Raw genomic sequence first — 23,560 nt, 5'->3', positions numbered from 1 at the left:
TATATAAACTCATGCTCCGAATTGCTTTTGATGCATCAGACTCAGCTGCCTTCACTGCTTTGGCACCATCTTCTGACCCATAATACTTGGCTTCACAACATTGGCCATGAGTGGGATCACCTGTTCACCTTCGGCTCTTCTTTCTTTCCATTTCACCTGTTCTTTGAAGGCACCCTTCACAGCAGGGCACCTTCCCTCCTTACGCGGGTCTTGCTTTAGTTCCTTACTAGTAAGTGTGAGATGTCGGGCCCTGTTCTAAGCCTTTTCTGTGTATTAACTTATTTAATTATCACCTCAATAATTTTATGACTCCTTTCATTTAACAGTTAAGGAATCAAGGGGCCACAGGGAGATTAAATTACTTGCCTAATATTACACACATAGTCAGAAGTGCAGCTGAGGCTGAAACATAGACAGTCTGCCCATGCTATTGACTTATACTCTCTAGTAAGTAATTGTTGAATGAATGAAAAGCATTTTCTCTCCAAATCTATTCCAAAACGGCCATAACTGAGTTAACTTCAACTACCTTCCTAACTGCAATCTCTATTCCCTCTAGTGGGCATTAAATCCCGCATTCAGAGTGATATTTCAAGCTTTTTGTTATGCCCTCATCACTGCCCTTAAGTCCTTTGAAACACACCAACTCACTTATTTATTAATATTTTTCTCACATGTATATATTTAATCTTTTAAAATGCCTCTCTTTTTTGTGCATATATATTCTCTGTGGAAAAAAAATGGGAAGAAACTATAAATGCTTTCCCTGGGAAATATTTTGGCATGCTTCTTCTCTTCTTATTCCAGGTCACGTAATTTCAAATTTGACTCCTTACGTGGGCCTTTGAGGATACCCATTACTTTTACTTATGTATTAATAATTGTGATAAAAAAGCTCTAATTTTCTTGTGGGGAATTCTGTACTTCTTTTTGATCTATCTTCAATTCTAGATGGAAAGAAAGGTTTGCCAAGAACACTGATATATTTAGCATGTTCATGACGGTTATATTTTGTTGTCATCTTGGTAACTGGCAAAATAAAAGTTTGTAGGAAGATAGGAATTTGCTCCCAGCAGCCTACACCAGCACATAGAGTTGCCCCCTCCAGGTTGCAATGGCACATTGACATCTAAACATAATCTCCTAATTTGATGAAGGCTATCAAAGGGAGGACCCCTCCCAAACGTCTGTTTGTTTTTGGTAAATGTGGGTGGAACATAAGGAAGACATTTTTAAATTTGGCTAGAGAGGTTGAGGCCTCTAAAAGTTAAATGTCTAATTCTGGTTACAATATATTCTTGGCTTTTCATATCAATGGAAGTGAAAAATGCCAGTGGTTTAGGAATCTGTTGATGCTTGGTTACAATATGTCAGGAATTTATTATCTGATTTTTGAAATAAAGTTTAGTCACAATTAAAATGAGGGATTTTTGTTCTACCAAAAAGAGACATGGACTCACATGTTCAATGCAGCATTATTCACAACAGTAAAGACATGGAATCAACCTAGGTGCCCATCAATGGTAGACTGGATAAAGAAATGTGGTACGTATACATCGTGGAAGACTATATGCAGCCATAAAAAAGAATGAAATCATGTCCTTTGCAACAACATGGATGGAGCTGGAGGCCATTATCCTCAGTGAATTAACACAAGAACAGAAAACCAAATATGGCATGTTCTCACTTATAAGTGGGAGCTAAACATTGTGTACTCATGGACATAAAGATGGCAACAATAGGCACTGGGGACTACTAGAGTGAGGAGGGAGGTGGGAGGGAGAGGGGCAGGAGTTGAAAAACTTACTGTAGAGTACTATGCTCAGTACCTAGGTGATGGGATCAGCTGTACCCCAAACCTCAGCTTCATGGAATATAACCAACTAACAAACCTGCACATGTACTCTCTGAATCTAAAATGAAGTTGAAAACAATCAGAGATCTTGATTTGAAAAGCAATGTAAAGTAGGATGTTGGCATTCAGCTTATTTATATTCCCATCTGCTACTACAGACTCATGACAAAAAAATGAAGAACTCTGGTGCAATCAGTATTTACATGGTTTACTAATACTATGAACAAGTTATGCTGATCAATAAAGAAATACTTAAAAATGCCTATAGAATAGATTCAAAGGGCTGTGTCCATAATAAGAATGGGAGCCTCTCTAACCTTGCAACAACTTCTACCTCTGTTTAACATGTTGGGGTGTGGAAGTAACAGCTAAAGTGGGAACAAAAAGGATGCAAACCCTTCACTCTTTACTTGACTCCTTGTTTGTTTATTTATTTATTTATTTTTTTGAGACAGAGTCGCATTCTCTTGCCCAGGCTGGGAGTGCAGGCGCGATCTCAGCTCACTGCAACCTTCGCCTCCCAGGTGCAAGCGATTCTTATGCCTCAGTCTCCTGAGTAGCTGGGATTACAGGCATGCGCTACCACACCCGGCTAATTTTTGTATTTTTAGTAGAGAGGGGGTTTTGCCATATTGCCCAGGCTGGTCTCGAATTCCTGACCTGAAGTGATATGCCTGCCTCAGCCTCCCAAAGTGCTGGGAGTGCTAAGCCACACGCCCAGCTGTATCCCTCCATTTTGTTCAACAAATTGAATTCAAGCAGGAAGGAGGCTCTAGGATTCCACCAGCATGATGAAATGGAAGCTGGAGGATCTGGGATTGGCTCCTCGTGAGGCTTTCTCTATTACTCTGCTGTGCGGTTGGCCAAGGTAAGAGTTGCCTTGGGTTTATGACCAAGGCCAGACATTTTAACCTTTCTGCTTTCCACATGAGCTGTGCACAGAGGGAAGTTTAAGAGCCAGAAAAGTGCTACTATACAAGACATTTTCTTAGTATCAAATAGCAAATTGAAACTTTTGTCATTAAGAAAGTGAAACCAGTTGGTTTCACTTTCAGTGGAAACAAATGAGGATTATTTCCAATAATGGCTGTTGGGAAGTTACTTTTAGAAATATTTTCTAAGAAGTATATCCAATGGGTAAGTGTGTGCATGCACTTTCTCTTAAATATGCTAACTCATAGAAATATAAAAATGTTAGTTAAATGGCTGAGCATTAAATTTAAATGAAGAAGAAGAGAGATATGCCCAAAGGCACTTGCCCTGATTCAGGGAGAAAAGATTATTGCAGGTCATTGAACCAGAACGGAAGTTTAGAGAGGGTTATCAAGGGAAAGAAAAAGACACTTAAAAAAAAATCACAGTGACCAGAAAGATCACTAATTGCGTATCTCCTTTTAAAATGCTCACATGTAACTATTTTGAATACCACTAATGTGTTCTGGAAATTAAAAAGTAAAAGGAATGTGCATAACAATAATGCAAACATATTCGTGCAGCTCTTTAAAAGTAGCCTTAAAAAAAATTTTTTTTTTTTCTCTGTACCTTTGGGTTTCACACAATACATTCTCAATAAGTTTTTGTGGTATTGTCTAGAATGCAATCATTGAACACCAACGCATGTTCCGGATTTTTTTTTTTTTTTTCCACTTGTGCTTCAAAATGGCTTTGCAAAGTGGACATACAGGGGAGGGTATATAACTGAGTAGCTAGGTGGCCAGACAGTATCGTCTGTCGGGGTCTTAGCAATGTGAGACAATGGCCTGAAATCCTTGACTGCTCTGAGCCTTAATTTACTCATCTGTAACACAGGGATGGAAACAATATCCATACATTAGGGTTGCTGTGAGAATCCAATGAGATAACCCATTTGAAGCGCCTAGGACAGGGTTTAGAACAAAGTAGTGCTCAGAAAATATCAGCTGTGATGATGCTTTCATCTGACATTGCTATTTGAAGCAACAAGTGGTTCAGAGACTCGCTGAATCACGCATGGAATTAGTGCCAGGAGGTTTCTACTCTTCAGCTTATGCTCTTTTTAGGGAAAAACAAATTAGTGTAAGAATTAGAAAAAGCAACATTTCAACGATGGCATCTTTTAAGTGACCTTTCAGAATGGATAAAATATTGCTTCATGTTTACTAATTTGGATCATGTAATTATAGTAACAAATAATTGCTCATTTCTAATTTTAAAGGTGTGTAAGGCTGACAACTTTTATTTTTACGGCCCGTTAAAACATTACTGTCTAATTATCTTGAGAAGAGTGGCTTCACTGAATTGGGTAGACATTAATTTAAAGACTGAGGATAAAGGCATATTGGAAAGCCTATATGTTAGAGCTTCAAATAGAACCCACATTTTCATAATATTTAAAAAAAATACAGCCTATCAATTTTTTTGAAAACTGTCCTCCCAAAACCATCACCAACTTCCATCAGAAAATGCCTTTGAAAGTATACAGTTCATCAAATTCCATAACAACAGATCTCCTGGCATGTTACTAAAAATAGAAACACCTCGAATGCTTTAGTGGAGGCTGGTCTTATGTATACATTGTGTGGAAGGAGGAGTTAAGGAACATTGTGGAAGATAAAATGGAGCAGATGGGAATTAAGTGTACTGTAGCTGTTGAATGGCACTGTGCAAATCTTCTGCCTAAAGTTAGGCATAATTCTGCTATTTTAAGTAAATTCATCTTTGTATTAATGAATGCCTCTGTCTTCAAAATCGAATCTGTATCTACATCTACCTGTGCTCTTTTTTTCTTATGGAGTGTAATCTTAGACTATCTACCAATCATCGCCAGGAAATTGCTACATTACAGAAAACAGGCTAGAGAGTTACAGGGATCTCTGAAAATGTGGAATGATAAGGCTTCCCTCCATTTTTCTATTATATTAAGTTTACATAAGCCAAAGATAACCTAAGTGGATTTTGTACAAAAATAAAACACTCTTTTCTTTAGCCCATGACAAGAAAATATGTACCTCTTTGTGTTTTCTGTGTCAGTGTGAGGACTCTTTCACTCTGCTGGTTGTTCAATCTCTAAATCTCTGACCCTTTGAACTCCAGCTTTCGGACCTTTGGCTTCTCTATCCGATTAATTGGGAGGTCCTGGCAATTCTCCCTCTGCAGTATAAGCTAACACTTGCTCTGTCTTTAGATGGGGTTCAAACACTTAGGAAGCTCTGCTAAGCCCCAGAGCCTGGTTGGCTCTTCTCCTTTTTATTTTGATAACACTTTGTGGATGCTCAATTTATCATTGAACTTGCCACATTTTGTTATCACGATTGGCAGTAACATCCTCCTAGGACAGTGGTTCCCAAATTTGGCAACATGTTAGAATCATAAATAATTAAAAACCAACTAAATCAGAATGTTTGGGGAAGTGAGACCCAGGGAAGGCATTTTTAAAAGCAGCACTTCTCAAATTTTAACATGCATTCGATTCACCTGGGGATCTTGTTAAAATGCAGATTTCTGATTCACTCAGATTGGAGGTGGGGCCTGAGACTCTGCATTCCTAACAAGTTCCCAGGTGACACAGACGCCACTCAAGCTAAAGCAGCTCCAAGCAGCCCCCAAATGGAGATGCGGTTTAGAAAACAATCACATCCCGGTTTTATATCTGAAACTCACAAACTCAGAAACTTACCCAATACAGGACCACTTATTTCTTCCTATCCTGTTACCTCTCCCTGCCAGCACCATTTTAAGTGAGTGGAAGTTGACATTTTCTTGTAAATCAGAATTTGTTTTGTCAATATTTCAGCTATAATGGGCTTTCTCCGCTATTCCTCCCCACCTTGTCTTGTCCGTGTCTCTGCATTCGTCTCACTGGCAACAGAACGCAGTGGAAGGTTGAGAAAGGTTAAGACGGAGGAGCAAGGTCTTGCTGCAGTTGCTTGTGCTTCAGTTGTAAAGCACCATCTTGTCTGTTCTCGTCATTGCCCCTCCAGCCCCTGGACTCCTCTTTGGCTGCTGTGACCCCCACCGCCAGCCATGACCCTCTCTTTTTTTCTCCCTTCTACACCTGAAAGCCCTTTGTTTCCCTCACTTACTCTCATTTTCCTCACTCCACCATCCTCACGATGACTTACCACAAATTAATTTGCATCATCATAATTTCAAATCAACACAAAGACAAACAGATGTTTATAATGTAAACATTTCTTCTATGTTAAGTTTTATTTTCTCAACAGTATTACTTTTCCTCAGTTAATGCTTCTATCCTTCCACATACAGATAGATCCTTTGAGTGTTAGGCACCCACGATGGGCTCGGAGTGATTTTTACTTAGTAGTAATCTGCTTAAATAGTACGATTAAAGGTTCTAATAGCCTTGGTACGCCTTTATATGTCAACCTAACTATTCTAATGGTTCCCAGAGTATGCATTGAGGCAACCTGGGTTGCAGGAGGGAGCTGACCAGGAAATATTTTAAAATTTGGAGGGATAGCCTGGTGCGGTGGTTCATGTCTCTAGTCTCAGCTAGTTGGGAGGCTGGGGCGGAAGGACAGCTTGAGCCCAGGAAGCCAAGACTGCAGTAAGCAGAGATTGCGCTGCTGAACTTAAACCTGGGTGACAGAGCAAGACCACAGTTCAAACAAGAAGGAAAATAAAAAATAAAAAAAAGGAGGGAAAAGGAGGGAAATTCAGCAGCACGTGACCTCTCCAGACCCCTTGCGAATTACTCGCTCCAGGTAGTTCACAGTTTCAACAGTAGGTGGTGCTGCATTCCTTTCAATGATTTATATTTATAAAGCTGGGTTTGCCATAGTGGCTGTAATAAAAAGCAATTACAGTGCAAAAATCAAGGTGGGAAAGGAAATGAGACGGCTGTGTCCAATCTGATTGAGAAATTGTGCCATGCTCAAGAGTTGCACACATACCATTTGTAACTGTGGTTAAGAGTGAAATAAATTTTTTTTTGTCCATTTATGTGTATTTTTTCAAATAATTATTAAGTTGTTAAAGCAAAAATTCTTATTAAGTTGTTTGAGTCGAACTATTTAATACATGGCACTATAAGGTATTTCTTTGAGCCTAAGGGCTCTGTGAACCAAGAAAGTTTTGGAACCTCAGCTCTGGTCTAATCATTTTTTTCCTGCCAAAAGCTTCCTGATCTAGTGGAGCAGGATAATCGCATTGGGTGTATCTTTTATTCCAGGTAAATTAAAGGTGGACCAACTTGTGGCCACAAATGAGGGGCAACTCTCTCCTTTATCTTTTTTAAAAATGTATTTTTTTCTATTATTTTTAATTGTGGTAAAAAATACTCGTCTAATTGTTTGATCTGTTGATATCATATAACTTCAAAGAGGAATTTGAGAAAATGTCATATCAACAGTTCAAAACCACCTCTAACGCATGTCTGATACAGCCACGGTGGCAACTTTGACAACTTCAGTTGTTGCCCTTGATTTTTTTTTCCAGTAAATATCTCATGTGTTATAACTACAAGGAAGAGAAGGAGGGGCAGCAGGGAAGGACAGGTGATGAGGAGGGAGGGAAATTTATCTAGTTGCCAATAAAATATCCAAATCCAACTAATCCAGTCAAAGCTGTGGTTGTGAAGAGATTTTGCCATGATTCTCTGTATTTTCCACCGAGCTTTGTTAATTACCTCATTTTACTTCTGCAGTGATATGAAAGTCAATATGCCACTTCAATGTGTTGCACATGGATTTAATAGAACATATACGATGGATTTTTACCAATAATAGTAACTTCTTTATGCACCTACTCTGTCCCTACCACTAGTGCCTGTATCACTTTACTGCAACTCCACCAGGTAGGCATTGCTGCATGCACTTTCTGGATGAAGAAATGAAAGCCCAGAAAGGTTAACAACCTGTCCTGGGTCACATAATTGGCAACTGGCAGCACAGTGACGCATTCTTGGATCTGCTCGAGTCCACAGCTTGTAAGTTTTCCCCATGGCACTATTACTTCTCATAATTATAATTGTAAAACTGATCCTTATGTGGGTTTAGCCACTGCTGTTTGTAGTATCCTGAAATAACCTGCCCCAACACCCCCCCACACACTTTTTTTTTTTTAAGAATATGCGGCATTATAGGTGTAAAATGGCATCACAATTGGAGAGGAAAACTGGAAAGGAAAAAGGGGAACCATCATTTAGATAAAGCACTTTTTAAAACTTAATCTTCTATGGCAACAATGCTATTTGTGTTGTAAAAAGTGCTTTAAAGATTTTAAGATGATGATTATTTTTTACAACCATCACCCGATTCACCTAGTTTTCTTCACATTTCACAAAGGAAATGGAGTGAAGTACAAGTAGCTGAGCTGTCTTTAGTAGTCACACAGAGTGCGAATTTCACAGCAAATACATAGCTAGACCCTTGGGGATCTGTGTTGATGTTCACCCCTTCACCGAATACTTCCTCTCTCACTTTATTCCACATTAATAATTCACATCATTGGAATACTTCCTGGTTACGTCAGCCCAAGCCGTGGATGGCTTCCCTTCATTTATGGTGGTAAATACTTAAAGAGAATATGTACATATGGTTATTCAGGGATATTTGATCACAGATTGAAGTGTGAACATGCAGCCTTTGCAATCTGCAGAATGTATGTTTTCTGCATAATAACCTAATATAGATGTCTTAAAATCATAGCTGTAAGAATAAATGAATGCCTTTTCTCATGTATCTATTTATGTTCATTATCAGTTTGTTTAGGAAGGGATATGTAGCAATGATTTTGAAAAAAATCAATATTACCTTATGAGGCATGGAACCTACAAAGCACAAGCCTGTAACCCTGTTTTTCTTTGACATCTTTTCAGTATGCAGATATTCTGCAACAAGGATGGAGCTGATGATAAAATTCCAACGAAACTCATGATGACAGGCTCACCAAGCTGCTTCACTGACTCAGCTCCAGTAATCTGTGAGGGCTATAATAAGCGATGACTCCTCACTTTACTTTCTGGAGTCAATAAAATGGTCAGATGACATTTGGAAAGAGTACTTTTACATAAACATTTTTCTCTTTTACAAATTTTGCCACAGTTAAATCACAAGATTTTGAAATACCTGTTTTTTGCCAACTATTTGAGATAAGACTAAACAGTAGCAGCAGCAGAAGCTGCCAAATCTAAGGCGGTGGTGGGTTTTGACAGCCAAAGGCTCCATTTGGCCAGAGAATGATGGTGCTATAGGTAGCAGAGTTAAGAAGTAGTTCCAAGGGCTCCATTTGGCCAGAGAATGACAGTGCTATAGGTAGCAGAGTTAAATAGTTAATTTGAACTTGGCCAAAGGACTATAGCTCAGAATATTTGCTTTTAGAATGAGAGAAAAAGGAGACTTCCTTTCCTTACAGCTTAATCTCTCCATTCCTATTTTTAATACACCCGACTTTATAGAATAGCCAGACCACATTTTTTAAGCTACAGTAAAAATTAAAGGATTTATGATAATCCTATGCGGTTGGTTGTGGGTGTTTCACTTTCAACTGGAGCATTTTCTCTTCTTTGTTGCAGGGCTAACATTTCTCAGCTTTTTGCTACAGTCTTCTTTCCAAAACTACTCAAGTGGAAAAAAAAAAAAAAAGAGTCTTACCAGATAAGCAACAATTCTTACTATATTGAGGAATAGTTCACATCCTCCCCGTCTATTTATTACAAGTAACTTCTTCGGGCTTTTAAACTCAGAATGTCAAAGCACTCAAAGGAATCCTACCTTGCCCACATACTGATAATCGGATCCTGTGTATTCCTCCAGGAGAAAGAACTGATTCCACATCCAGCTCCTTTTTGAACGGTTCAGCTCATTTTTGCTGTTTCCAGAGAGCTCCAGGGACCTTTTCTTTGCTGGGAAACCACTAGTCCTCTTAGATAGTGGAGTTGAGAGGGTTGGGTAGGGCTGGCCCACCCAAAAGAGCAGCAAGAAGTAGCGGTAAGTTCTCATACTGATGGCACCGTCGAGTCTCTAGGTAGTGAGTGCCCCTCTCTTGGAAGTGCCTTTTTCACTGCACCGTATCCAGCCTCATTCCTCCTTCCTCCCTTAATGTTCTTTGCTTGGCTCTCAGAGGATATCTGGAAAGAATAATAACATATCAAGCATTTTTAGAGATGCTTAAAATTCACTGTTAGAGCAAATAGGCTGGAAAAAAAGAGGACAGAAATTTGAATAGCAAAACAACAAAAAAAATTGGCTATCAATTTTGAAATGAAGGAGACGATCTTCCAGACATGCTAAATGGAAGGCATGTGCTGGGTAGGAAGCTGTTGTTTTCTTTCTCCTTTTCTACCGCTTAAAAATCCTATTTTAAGGAATAGTGTTGCTATAGGTCAATGTGCCAGAATGGATTATTGCGCTACTCTTTTACCTTGGAATATGTGGGCTGAGATCTGGTAGAAAAAATGAGTTTGTGTTTCTGATTCTATTTGCATATTTATCCTCATGAACAAGTCTAAGGCAAAGAATATCACAGACCATTTGAATTCAATTGAAAATGGATAATGTTGAAATTTCGCTAAAATGTATTGAATCCCTGAGATGTGCCAGGCGTGAGTCAGGCAGAGCCAGCTCTGCAGACTCTTGGCTTCGGAGATGAGCTGTGATAGGACCTTTGGGTCAAATAAGGCTGGAAAAGACCATACACCTTCTCTTCGGAGTGCAGATTAGCATATCAAAGTGCCTGAAATAAAGTTTCTAAAGTGATATTTTGCAACAATAAAGATAAGTCTATACATATTTAATCCAGCATTTCCCAAACTTGTCCAGAAAACTTTTTTTTTTCCTTAGAGGATCTAATAATACTATAGGATGGGTGAGTAAGCAACCTATAGAATTTGTATTTAATAGACTGTAAGAATTAAATGAGCAATTCTATTCAAATTTCCTTAGAAAATCCTAAACCTTATCTATAAATTTTTGCCTTTATCACAAACGATCAGGCATATTTGTTAAAACTGGTAAAATTACAATTACATTTGTTATAACAAAAATTATAGTTGCACAGTTGCTAGGTAATTTTCACAGATGTATCAAACATATCTAAGTACCACAGTGAGGGCCATCAACTGTAAGAACTGTAACAAACTGTAACAAAAATGTCAGTTATTATACTTGTGTGTGATAGCTTTCCATGGGAAATATTAATTTTCAAAAACACAATCTACCATAAAAAAAATCCTGGTGGCCAGATTTGCTTGGTATAGATGTCCCAAATTAGTTTACTAGTTTATGCAATTAAAGTCATATATGCCTATATCTCCTTTAGAAATTTTTCCGCATTTTTTTGGAGAAAAAACAGTAAATTACTCATTTGTCTTACCACTTGATATAGAAAAAACATTCTTAAATATAATAACAACAACAACAAAAAGGAAGTGTTGTGTAATGCGGAACATAATAGTAATTGAACTGGTACATTTACTCTAAACCATGCAGATCAAGAACATGTTTTAGGTAATCGGATTAGTATTTTTTTCTCTACATCAGAAAAGAGTGGTTCACTTGATTCTTGTCATTCTACCAGGTAAATGTATATGTGACAGGTTTTTGTTTGTTTTTTACTCCAGCAATGAGTAATTATAGCCACCTAATATGTGGCTTAGTCAAAGCCTTCTATTGAAAGATAAGTGAAATAATTTATAATATTTGGCATTTTAAATCCTTTATTCCGTTATTATGCATCTGCTTGACAGCAGGCCGGGGAAGTTGAAAATTCCACAGGTAAGTAAATTAGTACTGCGACAATTAGCCATACTGGAAAAATGCCACACAACAGTATACTTGTCATAATTGCAGCCTTGGTACAGGTGTGGAATGACTGACGATCAATTAGGTACGAATGATTCTTCTCTCTCCTCATAGATGGTATATAAAGGGGACAGAGAGTGCATATGGAGAAAAGCCCTCTAAAGACATCTATTCATTTTTAGTAGCCGAGATTACACTGAGGTTGACTCTGTGGAAATTACATTTTTCTTAATTTCCCTCATTCTCCATTATTTGCAAAGACAAATCCTGCAGTGAAGAATTACATGTCTGCTGCTGCACTCCACGAGCACCCCATGGTGCTGGCAGGAAAGAGGGACACGGAGAAAGGACGTGTCAGCTGTTTAAAAGGCAGACTCCTGAAGGCCGTTTTAGAGAAAAATCGATCCCTGTGGGTGTTGTGTGCAAACTCTACAAGCTGTTGCCACTTGAATATTAAATATTAGTTCTTTTTAATATCACAGATACCAAAATGTCAAGTATTCCATTTTTTTCTTAGTTGGTAATGAGCTTTTAAGGGATAAAAATTTAAGTAGTATTTCCAAGTAGGCTACAACAGCTAATTTGCTACAACCCAGCTCTTTTTGTATCAACTTGATAGGGTGCATCCTTGTTAAAAACTTAATATATGTAACTGAATTACTATGATCAACATGCTCAAACTCATATTGGATGTTAGTTTTTTAGAGAGAGAGATTTCTCTGTGAAATTCTATAGTTTTTTAAAAAACCCCTTTAAACTGTTGAATATATAACTTAGCAATTCTCATTTAATATTTCTTAATAGGCGGGATTGCATAGTGGTTATGATCATCAGTGCTAGGGTCTGCAACATTCGTCTCTGTGAACCTGAAAAAATGGTTTAATCTCAATCTACCTCAGTTTCTTTATTCTGTAAATGGGGTAATGATACTATCCACTTCATAGGGTGTTACAAGGATTAAATGAGGCATTACATGCAAACCGTTTAGAACAGTGCCTGGCATTTGGTAAGGTATTAATAAGTATTAGGTATTCTAATCACTAATTATTCTTGTTCTTCTCATTTGTATTGCATGTATAGAATCCATCTACAACACATTGCAAACATCTGCAGAAGATAGTTTATTGATCAGAAAACATCGCCAAGCAAGTCAAAATTTTCTTAGAATTAAAGACTAGAAGCACTTGAAAAATCTAAAGTAATTTATATGCTCATTATTTTCTTTCGTGTGGATTTCAGTTCAGCATTTAACAGTAGTGGTATAGTAACAGGGAAGGCAGAGACACTGTGTGCTTTCTCACCACTGTTTGCATGAAGGAGAAGAAATATGGGCCAAAAAGAAAGTTCACTGAAGGGTGGACTCATTCATAGAATCTATATTTTCTTCTTTCCATTTTATTACATTAAGGTTTTAAAAGTCATCTTTATTCAGGTGAAAGAAAATCAGAACTGGCTTTCACTTAGTAATTTTGCTCCTGTAAAAATGGTACTGGTAATTAACATACTGATATTATTCTAATGTTATATCAGAAAAGAAGTTGATAAGTTAAAATGAATGATATCTGCTATGGTTTGAATATCTGCCCCCTCCAAAGCTCATGTTGAAATTTAATCCCTAATGTGGCAGTATCAAAAGGTGGGGATTTTAAGACATGATTGGATTGTGAGGGTTCTTTCTGCTCTCATGAATGGATTAACCTGTGGATTAATTGGTTATCATGAGAGTGGGACTGGTGGCTTTATAAGAAGAGGAAGAGAGGCCGAGTGTGGTGGCTCATGCCTGTAATTCCAGCACTTTGGGAGACCAAGGCGAGTGGATCATCTGAGGTCAGGAGTTTGAGACCAGCCTGGCCAACATGGTGAAACCCCATCTCTACCAAAAAAAAAAAAAAATTAGCTGGGCATGGTGGCTGGTGCCTGTAATCCCACCTACTCAGGAGGCTGAGGCAGGAGAATTGCTTGAACCCGGGAGGTGGAGGTTGCAGTGAGCCGAGATCATGCCACTGCACTCCAGCCTGGGCAACAAGAGCAAAACTGTCTGGAAAAAGAAAAAGACCTGGATCACATGTTAGCATGCTGAGCCCCCTCACCATGTGACACTCTGCAAAGTCCTCACCAGATGTGGCACCTCGACCTTGCACTTAGTCTCCATAACTTTAAATAAAATCCTTTTCTTTATAAATTATCCAGTTTCAGGTATTCTGTTATAAGCAATAGAAAATGAACTAAAACAATTTCCAAATTTTAGATTTTACTTAACCTAAAGAACAGTAAATGAGAAAACAATTAGTGTGCTGCAAGTATGACCCTAAATGCAAAAAACAGGATTCTTCCTGTGCAGAAGTGTCAGATGTTCAAGCAAAGGAAGACAATGGCCCAGAAGCAGTGCAACTCTGAGAACTGTGGGAAACGGTTGATTTCTGAGCAGGCAAAGTAGAGGGGAACCATGTGGTAAGTGGCAGTCAGATGTGGTGGCTCATTTTGTAGATGTCAGGAAGTAAATGGAAAGGGGAAAGAAGTAAGGGCATGCTCAGATACTGAACTTAAAATAGCAGGCAGAGTATTCAATCACAAAATACCTGAACTAGATGGTGGGAGGGGGGAAAAGCAAAACAAAATAGATGTTGTACCTTTTTGCTGCCCTCACCCTGCCCTCCATGCCCTCTTAGCATTAGGAGCCAATCAATTAGAAACATGAACAACTCTATAAAAATAAAACGTGAACTACCTAATTGCAGTCTAATGACAGTTTAGCAGTGGACGTAAAAGGCTACTTAACAGACTGTGTCTCTTCTTTCCTTTTTGTTGGGATCTTAGTTTTTTGTGAGGAACTTTCTATTTTCTATAAGGAATCGTTTGTATGCTCGGAAATTTGATATGCAAAAGTGTTTCGTGGTCAAGAAAACTAGTTTGAATCTTTGCAGAACCCTATTTCATTGATGACTAGAAGGTAATTGAGATGCTTATGGATAGCGGGGCAACGCCCACATAGCTTTGGTAATTGCATACTTTGAAAATTTATTTGCCTGGCAGCCAATATGCATATGTACTTCAATATCCACAAGAATGCACGATCAAGTCCAGATTTTATTTAATACATGCCATTTTGGAGGAGCCTGGGCCTCATTAATTTAAGTCCTATCAAGATAGAATATGTGATAATTAATGCAAAGGCTGGGCTGACGTTTTCTTTTAATTAGCAAAATCTTTTCCCCTAGATTATTGGAAATTAATAGTGCAAAAATATTTCATAGGGATATATAGAATGAGAAGACAAACTAATATGTCCTCAAGTTCCCTCGTGTATTTTGGAAACACCTTTTATTCACAAATAATTAATATGCTAATTAGAAATTTTTTTATTGATTGAATTGCTTCTCCAGTGACATGTTTGATAACAGTTTGAATGACTCAAATGTATTATCTGGTTTTGAGATACTGATTTTATTACACTATTTGCAGACTAAATAAATATAAGACAGGTTTGAAATTAATATAATTACATTCAAGTTTTAAAATTCAGACTTGACATAGATTTGTTCTGGTGTTGTTGATTAATTCTAATCAGTGCAATATAACTGTAATGTTATCTAGACTTACAAATTAAACCAAGCACGTTTGTTCTTTGTTATGCAGAGCCTTAACTTTGGCATTGAAAGCACAGTAAGCATTCAGTAAAGCAACGTTATTAATATACTTTAACCAGTTACCATAGTAAGAGAATGTTTTACAACCTATTATGAATTGTTTCTTCAGATAAATGGTGTTGCATACACATACTGTAGCATAGTACTTTACATTTCTGTAAATATGGTCTATACTTAGGTCATCCTACCCCATTGGATGATCTACACTTAACTCTTCGTAAGGCATAAATATAGAACTCTTTTTAGCATAAGTATCATAAATACCTTATTACTTTTTGGTACATTTTCTTGCATTATATCATTGAGGAAGTAGGAAACAGCTGGTTATTTATGACTTTTTAACATCTCTCTCACTGCATCACAACTCTGAGCCTGAAATCTCAAGAGTCCTGCCGTGTCTTTGTGGGCAATGAGGATGAAGATGGTACTTAATCCACGAAAGCCTCAAAAATTAAGGAAACAGAATTGGAAAAAATAAGGAAGATGAATTAAACAGAGTGAGGCCAAAGGGAAACATATCTTCCTACAAGTACACCGTATGTTCTCACTCATAGGTGGGAACTGAACAATGAGATCACTTGGACTCGGGAAGGGGAACATCACACACTGGGGCTTACCATGGGGAGGAGGGGAGGGGGGAGGGATTGCATTGGGGAGTTATACCTGATATAAATGATGAATTGATGGGTGCTGACGAGTTGATGGGTGCAGCACACCAACATGGCACAAGTATACATATGTAACAAACCTGCACGTTATGCACATGTACCCTATAACTTAAAGTATAATAAAAAAAAAGATATTTATTCTGAGAGAAGGGTTTTACAGCCAATTAAGCTTGCTCAAGATCAATTTCCCGATAACCCAAGAAACTTTGTTTTGAATAGGTGGCCACCTGCTGTGAATAAAAATATGTCTGTAGAACATGGCCGATCTTCTAGAAGTGGTAACATAAGGACAGAACCAATTTAAAAGTTTTGGTAGTGATTTCACATGAAGTCTTCATTTCTAAACCTCCATTTCATTTTTCTGTAAATGTCAAAGTCACTGTTGAGTAAAATTGGTTCTGTTTCGTGTGTGTAATGAACTCCACTGAAATGTGTCAAACAGCTTTGGCACCTCTCACCACAAAGCACTTCTCTTGTGCCAATGAATCATTATGGCAAGAGTCATCAAATGATGCCTGGTATATTTTTTTGTAAATGTTTATATTTGTGGATAATATGCCAATCTGTTTGCAAACTGATGTATTTCCAGATGAAGCGATTTTAACAGCATTGCCCTTGTTCTGAAATCATATTCCACACATTGCATTAATAAAGATAAAATCCAATGTGTTACAGCACATAAAATGGCATTTTATATGTAGTGGAGGGCTGAAGTGAAATACTCACTTGGAACAAAAATCAAAATAGATCAAAACTTAAATCAGAGCACAAAGACAAAGTTCTTTTACCACGTGTCGGGGAAAAGTCCAAACTCTTTAATTGTGAGAACTACTAATCTATTTAAATATGAGAATATGATGAAGACCAGACTCCGGCACGCCACGTGTCAAGGTGAGAATCTCAGCTCCGCACAACGCTGGTTGGACAAAGAGTGGACCAATTTGTGTCTCAATTTCTTTATCTATAAAATGGGATGATATTAATAGTACCTACCTCATAAGATAGCTGTGAGGATAAAAATGAATGAGTTCATGTGAGGTCTTGTGAACATTAAGATGGCTACAACTACTTAAACTGCCAAAGATCTTAGCAGAGGACACACATAGGCCATCCTAGGGCCACGTGTTGCCTCTTATGCATTTTTTTGTTATGCCTTTTATTCTACAATTAAGAAACTTAAGTCAGTTGCTGTTCTTCAAGGAATCAGTAGATCCTCATTTGTGGATTAACTTGAAACCTCGTAAGTTCTGGTGGCCTTTATTTCTGGAGTGGAGGGAGCTGCTCCCACAGCAGTGCAAGGGCTGCCATGGTCCCCACTGTCCTTCCTGTGCTCCCCTGCTGTGGCCTTGTGTTCAAATGCCATTTGCCATCTCCTTTCCACTGGGGTTTTCCTAGACCTGCTTGCTTCATTCCTTTAAGCACCTTGTCTGGCTTTTGAGGGCCCTTTGGGCATGTAGACTCTGTCTTTTCCCAAAAGATTTACTCATGCAAACAAAGAAGAGAAAGCATTTTTATACTTTTAATTAGCTCTTCATGGTAAGAATTTTAAACATTTCTGTAGCAAACTATAGGTTTAGGTTGCAGAATTGTAGGAAAGACTGGGTTTCATATTATTCTCTGCTTACATGTTAGGTTCTCTGGCAGCTACATTAATTCTTTTAGACACATGGCCATGAAGACAATGAAGCTTAAACAAGACCGGGAGATGTCAAAACCCTCTTACAAATTAGCGTGGATGATTTCAATGAGCTGGCTCTTTTAACAGCTCAGTGAAAGGGCAGCCAGAGAGTATTGGCTGGCAGCTATGGGCCTGCAGGAGAGGAAGATATCTTAGTGAGGATGGGAAGTCCAAAACAGATTTAACTTGATTAAATTGCAAAAGCAATCACATGGTTCAGTTTACCATTAAGTAATTGTGAACTTGGCATATCATAGATGATTTTTAGAGCTAATACTTGCATAAAGTGGTACAAAGAGTAGAGATGTTTAATTCATTTTGTATGATATATGTACATCTTTTATCAATTCTATGATGTCTAACTCGTAAATAATAATACTGGTTAACATTGCTGTATTCTACCCCGAACTTGTTACGTGCTAGGCACCTAGCTAAGCACATCACAAAGGTGCTTTCATGAATCCTCATGGCAATCCTGAGAGGTGGATAATATTCTTCCAATTTCTGCAGATGAGAAACTGAAGCTTAGGTCAAATAACTTGTCCATGGTCATGCAGTGAGTACGTAATAAAGCCAGATCCCAATTCATGCTTCAGACTAGGGTGCCCTTGCTCTGAATGCACTCTAAGGGGGTGTGTGCTAGGCTGCTGCCCACATGACAAGTGCTCATTCTGGCTGTGGCCTTAGAATTGAGTCTTCATGAATCCCCTAAAAAATAACACCAATGCAGGTCTCCAAGAGGTAAAAAGAGTTGTCACAAAACTTACAAGCTAACTAAGAGCAGCAGACAAATGTGCCAGGTAATGGGATAAATGTTCTACACACATGTAAATCTTACAACAATTCTTTGTAGTGGATACCATTTCTTTTTTTTTTAAATTTAAGTTCTGGGGTACATGTGCAGAATGTGCAGGTTTGTTTCATAGGTATACATATGCTGCACCCATCAACCTGTCATCTACATTAGGTATTTCTCCTAATGCTATCCCATCCCTCAGTCCCCCACCCACCAACAGGCCCTGGTGTGTGATGTTCCCCACTGTGTGTTCATGTGTTCTCATTGTTCAATGCCCACTTATGGGCGAGAACATGTGGTGTTTGGTTTTCTGTTCTTGCGGTAGTTTGCTGAGAATAATGGTTTCCAGCATCATCCATGTCCCTGCAAAGGACATGAACTCATCCTTTTTTATGGCTGCATAGCATTCTATGGTGTATATGTGCCACATTTTCTTTGTCTAGTCTATCATTGATGGACATTTGGGTTGGTTCCAAGTCTTTGCTATTGCGAATAGTGCTGCAATAAACATACGTGTGCATGTGTCTTTATAGTAGAATGATTTATAATCCTTTGGGTATATACCCAGTAATGGGATGGCTGGGTCAAATGGTATTTCTAATTCTAGATCCTTGAGGAATTGCCACACTGTCTTCCACAATGCTTGAACTAATTTACACTCCAGAATGGGGACCATTTTCTTATCCTCTCGTTTAGAGAGATAAGAAACACAGTCTTAGAGGGACTGAATACTTTGCCCAGAGTACACAGCTAGTGAGTGGCAGAACCCAACTAACCTAGAGGCTCCTTCTTAGCCATAACATCCACGATGTCATTTGTATTTTGCTCATGGAAACAACATCTAGGTTGTATTTACTCTCATTACAGACAAAATTTGAACAAATTTATCATCAGGTTTCTAAATCCCCCACAAATTGAAGGGATGAGGTGAGTGCTGGAGGCTGGAGTATCAACATTAGTGGGAGGGGGTAGCTGAAAGGCACAGACAGAATAGCTACAAAAGGCAGGCAGAAGAACTGAGCACAGAACAGAACAAGTCAGGGGCTGGTCTTGGGAGAGTGATGAATTCCTGCATCCCTGTTTCAAGAACAGTTCTTGGCACATAGTAACACCAGATAAACATTTGTAAAATAAGCGAATGTATAGATGAATGTACGCATGGCTGAATGTAAGAATGACTAAATGCATGAATTGATGATATGACTAATGACTATAAAAACGAACATGCCAATACTTCACAGCACTTGGAGGTATCACCATGTTACAAATACAGCACACTGATATTCATAATAATGACCTCGAACCATTAAGCAAAGGTCCAAGTTCTTTTGAATGTTTGGTTTGAAAAGGCATGGATGTGCAGAATAAATATGAGGAAAATTACTGTCGAAAGGTATAATAGTGGCATTTAGAAGAGCTGGGGTTTAAATCTCACTCTCTTTCTTCTCTTGTGATCTCAGACAAGCTATTCCACCTCTCTCAGCTCTTGTTTCTCATGTATAAAATTAGGTCCGATGTGCTCATACCCAGGGATAGAATAGCAGTGTGTTTAGAAGCACAAGGGGAGCCAGTTTACCCATTTTTATCCCAGTATCAATACTTACTAGCTATGAGACATTGTGTTCCAATTTCCTCATCTTTAAATTGAGAATAGTAAAGTTTTGGGGTCTCAGGGGAGGCACCTGATAAATAGCATCTTCCTTTTTCTTCTAAACTCCAAAGATTAAGAGATACAGGAGTGTTGGATGAAGACCAATATATCACCTTTATTACTAAAAAACAAAAACCAAAGACAACCAGGTTGGAAAGATGGCTTAGTGTAAGAGCCACGAGGGCTTGCTAAGAAAACCCCAGCATTAGGCAAGCTCTCCATGGAGTCAGAGTTACACTTTATCTTGCTCTTTCTTTTACAAAAGCACAAGTGGTTCTTACCTCTGGGTCGCAAACTCCAATTCTAAGTTCAGAGCCAGAGGGAATGCCTTTCTGTTCCCACCCTTGGCCAGCTCAGTTACAGACCCCAGGGTCTGAAGAAAGTGATGGGGAGGAATCTGTCTTAATCCCCACTAATTAAAGAAGATCGCTAGAGACATCAGTAATCCTGAGAGCCAGTAAATCACTTGTTATTTACTGACGGTTCTTGTATTTAAAGCTTTGCTTTTTGGAGTTGTTTATAACATCACTAAAAGGAAAAAATGTATGAATAATTTAAAGATGGGGAATTTAAACTTTCCCTGAAAATATATTTCACTTCAGGTCAATCAATGCATTACAGGCCAAATGAATTCTTTTGTGTCTCTCTTCTCCTTTCCCACTACACACACACACACACACACACACACACACACACACACAGCAAAAAGGGATAGTGATCCCGATTTTTATATGCTTCAGACACTTGCCTGTTAGCATTGAAACACTACCATGACACTTCTCCCCCAAAAGAATAGCAGTATTTACAGAGGTGTAACCCTTTATGCCAAGTTATAATGGAAAGAAATAATCAAAGCTCCACTTGCTGTTTGGATAGCTTTGTTCATTCAATGTGTTTTATGTAAGTTTATTTGCAGAGAATTCATAACGTAAATCAGATGCTTCTCATAATATCTTGGTATAATAACTTAGAATAATTAATGTAATAAATTTTGTATAATAACTTAAAGGGATACTGCAACACCAGAAGATTTCTTCCCTGAGACTAACTATTAATAAAATAGAAGGGGGCTTGTGAAGGTGTGGACATCTTCACTAATTCAGGTTCATGTTAACTGACCATCAAATTAAACTTGCTCTAGACAGGAAGACAATGTGTTTGAATGGGATGCTGGATGTGTTATCAATTTTGGTTGCCTTAATTTAAAAACTTTAATTAGAACCTCTGTTTACTAGAGTCAAACTGCACATAAAATATCATGCAAAACATTTTAAAAGAGAATTTTAATTATACCACTAAAGAAATGCCCTTGTTCGATGTTTACTAAACACTTGCCAGAACAAGTTAATTAATACATGTTTAAATAAGTGAAAGAAGAAGAAGGGAAGCAGAAAAAAATCACATTCGTCTTTTGTCGAGTTTTACTGCAGTTGTCAAAGACACCCCATTTCTAATTTAATGACGGCATGTCACAGTGCGCTTGTGTAATTATAAACAATGGGCACAAGAATGCAATGAGGGCCAAGGAAAAGCCAATTCCCACTGGGAGCTGTTGTTCAAAATAATTGCTTGTTGTTGCTTGATGTTTCGCAGTAATCAAATCAAGTGCTTTTTAATTTCCTTCCTCTATTCAGTTATTCCATGGTAGAATATCAGAATGTTTGGATGTTGAGGTTTTTTTTTTCATTATTATTATTATTTTTTATTATTATACATTAAGTTCTAGGGTACATGTGCATAACGTGCAGGTTTGTTACATATGTATACTTGTGCCATGTTGGTGTGCTGCCCCCATCAACTCGTCAGCCCCCATCAATTCGTCATTTATATCAGGTATAACTCCCAATGCAATCCCTCCCCCCTCCACCCCCCATGATAGGCCCCGATGTGTGATGTTCCCCTTCTCGAGTCCAAGTGATCTCATTGTTCAGTTCCCACCTATGAGTGAGAACATGCGGTGTTTGGTTTTCTGTTCTCGTGATAGTTTGCTAAGAATGATGGTTTCCAGCTGCATCCATGTCCCTACAAAGGACGTGAACTCATCCTTTTTTATGGCTGCATAATATTCCATGGTGTATATGTGCCACAATTTCTTAATCCAGTCTGTCACAGATGGACATTTGGGCTGATTCCAAGACTTTGCTATTGTGAATAGTGCCGCAATAAACATACGTGTGCATGTGTCTTTATAGCAGCATGATTTGTAATCCTTTGGGTATATACCCAGTAGTGGGATGGCTGGGTCATATGGTACATCTAGATCTAGATCCTTGAGGAATCGCCATACTGTTTTCCATAATGGTTGAACTAGTTTACAATCCCACCAACAGTGTAAAAGTGTTCCTATTTCTCCACATCCTCTCCAGCACCTGTTGTTTTCTGACTTTTTAATGATTGCCATTCTAACTGGTGTGAGATGGTGTCTCATAGAGACACAAAAAACCCTCCAAAAAATCAATGAATCCAGGAGTTGGTTTTTTGAAAAGATCAACAAAATTGACAGACCGCTAGCAAGACTAATAAAGAAGAAAAGAGAGAAGAATCAAATAGATGCAATTAAAAATGATAAAGGGGATATCACCACCGACCCCACAGAAATACAAACTACCATCAGAGAATACTATAAACACCTCTATGCAAATCAACTAGAAAATCTAGAAGAAATGGATAATTTCCTGGACACTTACACTCTTCCAAGACTAAACCAGGAAGAAGTTGAATCCCTGAATAGACCAATAGCAGGCTCTGAAATTGAGACAATAATTAATAGCCTGCCAACCAAAAAAAGTCCAGGACCAGATGGTTTCACAGCTGAATTCTACCAGAGGTACAAAGAGGAGCTGGTACCATTCCTTCTGAAACTATTCCAATCAATTGAAAAAGAGGGAATCCTCCCTAACTCATTTTATGAGGCCAACATAATCCTGATACCAAAGCCTGGCAGAGACTCAACAAAAAAAGGATGTTGAGTTTTTAGTAGGTCGGTAACGTGGCCTTTTAATTATTTAAAACTATGGAAAAATATTTTTTAACAGAGCATTTGTGTAGAAAGATAAATATTTTGATGATATTGAGTTTTAAGTTCTAATTTTAATAGGTTACCAACTTTTCCACTTCCTTTATTCTTTTAGTTTCTGCATGTTCTCCATCTATTGATGATGATTACTTGTGTTAGTAAAGACTGATATTGAAAAGTAGTGGATGACCTAAAAAACAAAATGAAACCAATCTTTCTAAGATACATCCTGTTATTTCAGTAGCTTTATGAAAAAATCAGAAGAAAAAATATCAAAAATAATTTTGCAATCTTTTGGAGAAATAAAATGCACACATCTCACTAATTACAAGATCATTATTAAGAAAATTATTTTCCTAAACAGCATAACTGGTACAGTTGTCCTCTTTATCCTCAGGGAACACGTTCCAAGACCCCCAATGGATGCCTGAAATCAAGGACAGTATCGAACCCAAATGCAGTCAGTTGGAAGATATTTCTGTTCATGTCTTCCACCCACAGTGTAATGA

The 23,560-nt window shown here is 38.1% G+C and overlaps 1 protein-coding gene across 1 annotated transcript in view; it reads right to left on the bottom strand.

The window, feature by feature from the left end:
- Positions 1 to 23,560, bottom strand: part of CDH6 (cadherin 6, type 2, K-cadherin (fetal kidney)) — a 139,094-nt gene that overhangs the window by 54,598 nt on the left and 60,936 nt on the right. The window contains exon 2 of the mRNA XM_011952546.1: positions 9,568 to 9,923. Coding sequence (XP_011807936.1) covers positions 9,568 to 9,795 — 228 coding nt within the window. The 5' untranslated portion in view covers positions 9,796 to 9,923. The remainder of the gene's footprint in view (positions 1 to 9,567; positions 9,924 to 23,560) is intronic.

Source organism: Colobus angolensis, unplaced genomic scaffold (assembly GCF_000951035.1).
Source record: "Colobus angolensis palliatus isolate OR3802 unplaced genomic scaffold, Cang.pa_1.0 Scaffold341, whole genome shotgun sequence".
Classification (NCBI taxonomy): domain Eukaryota; kingdom Metazoa; phylum Chordata; class Mammalia; order Primates; family Cercopithecidae; genus Colobus; species Colobus angolensis.
This window is presented reverse-complemented; position numbering and strand designations above follow the sequence as displayed.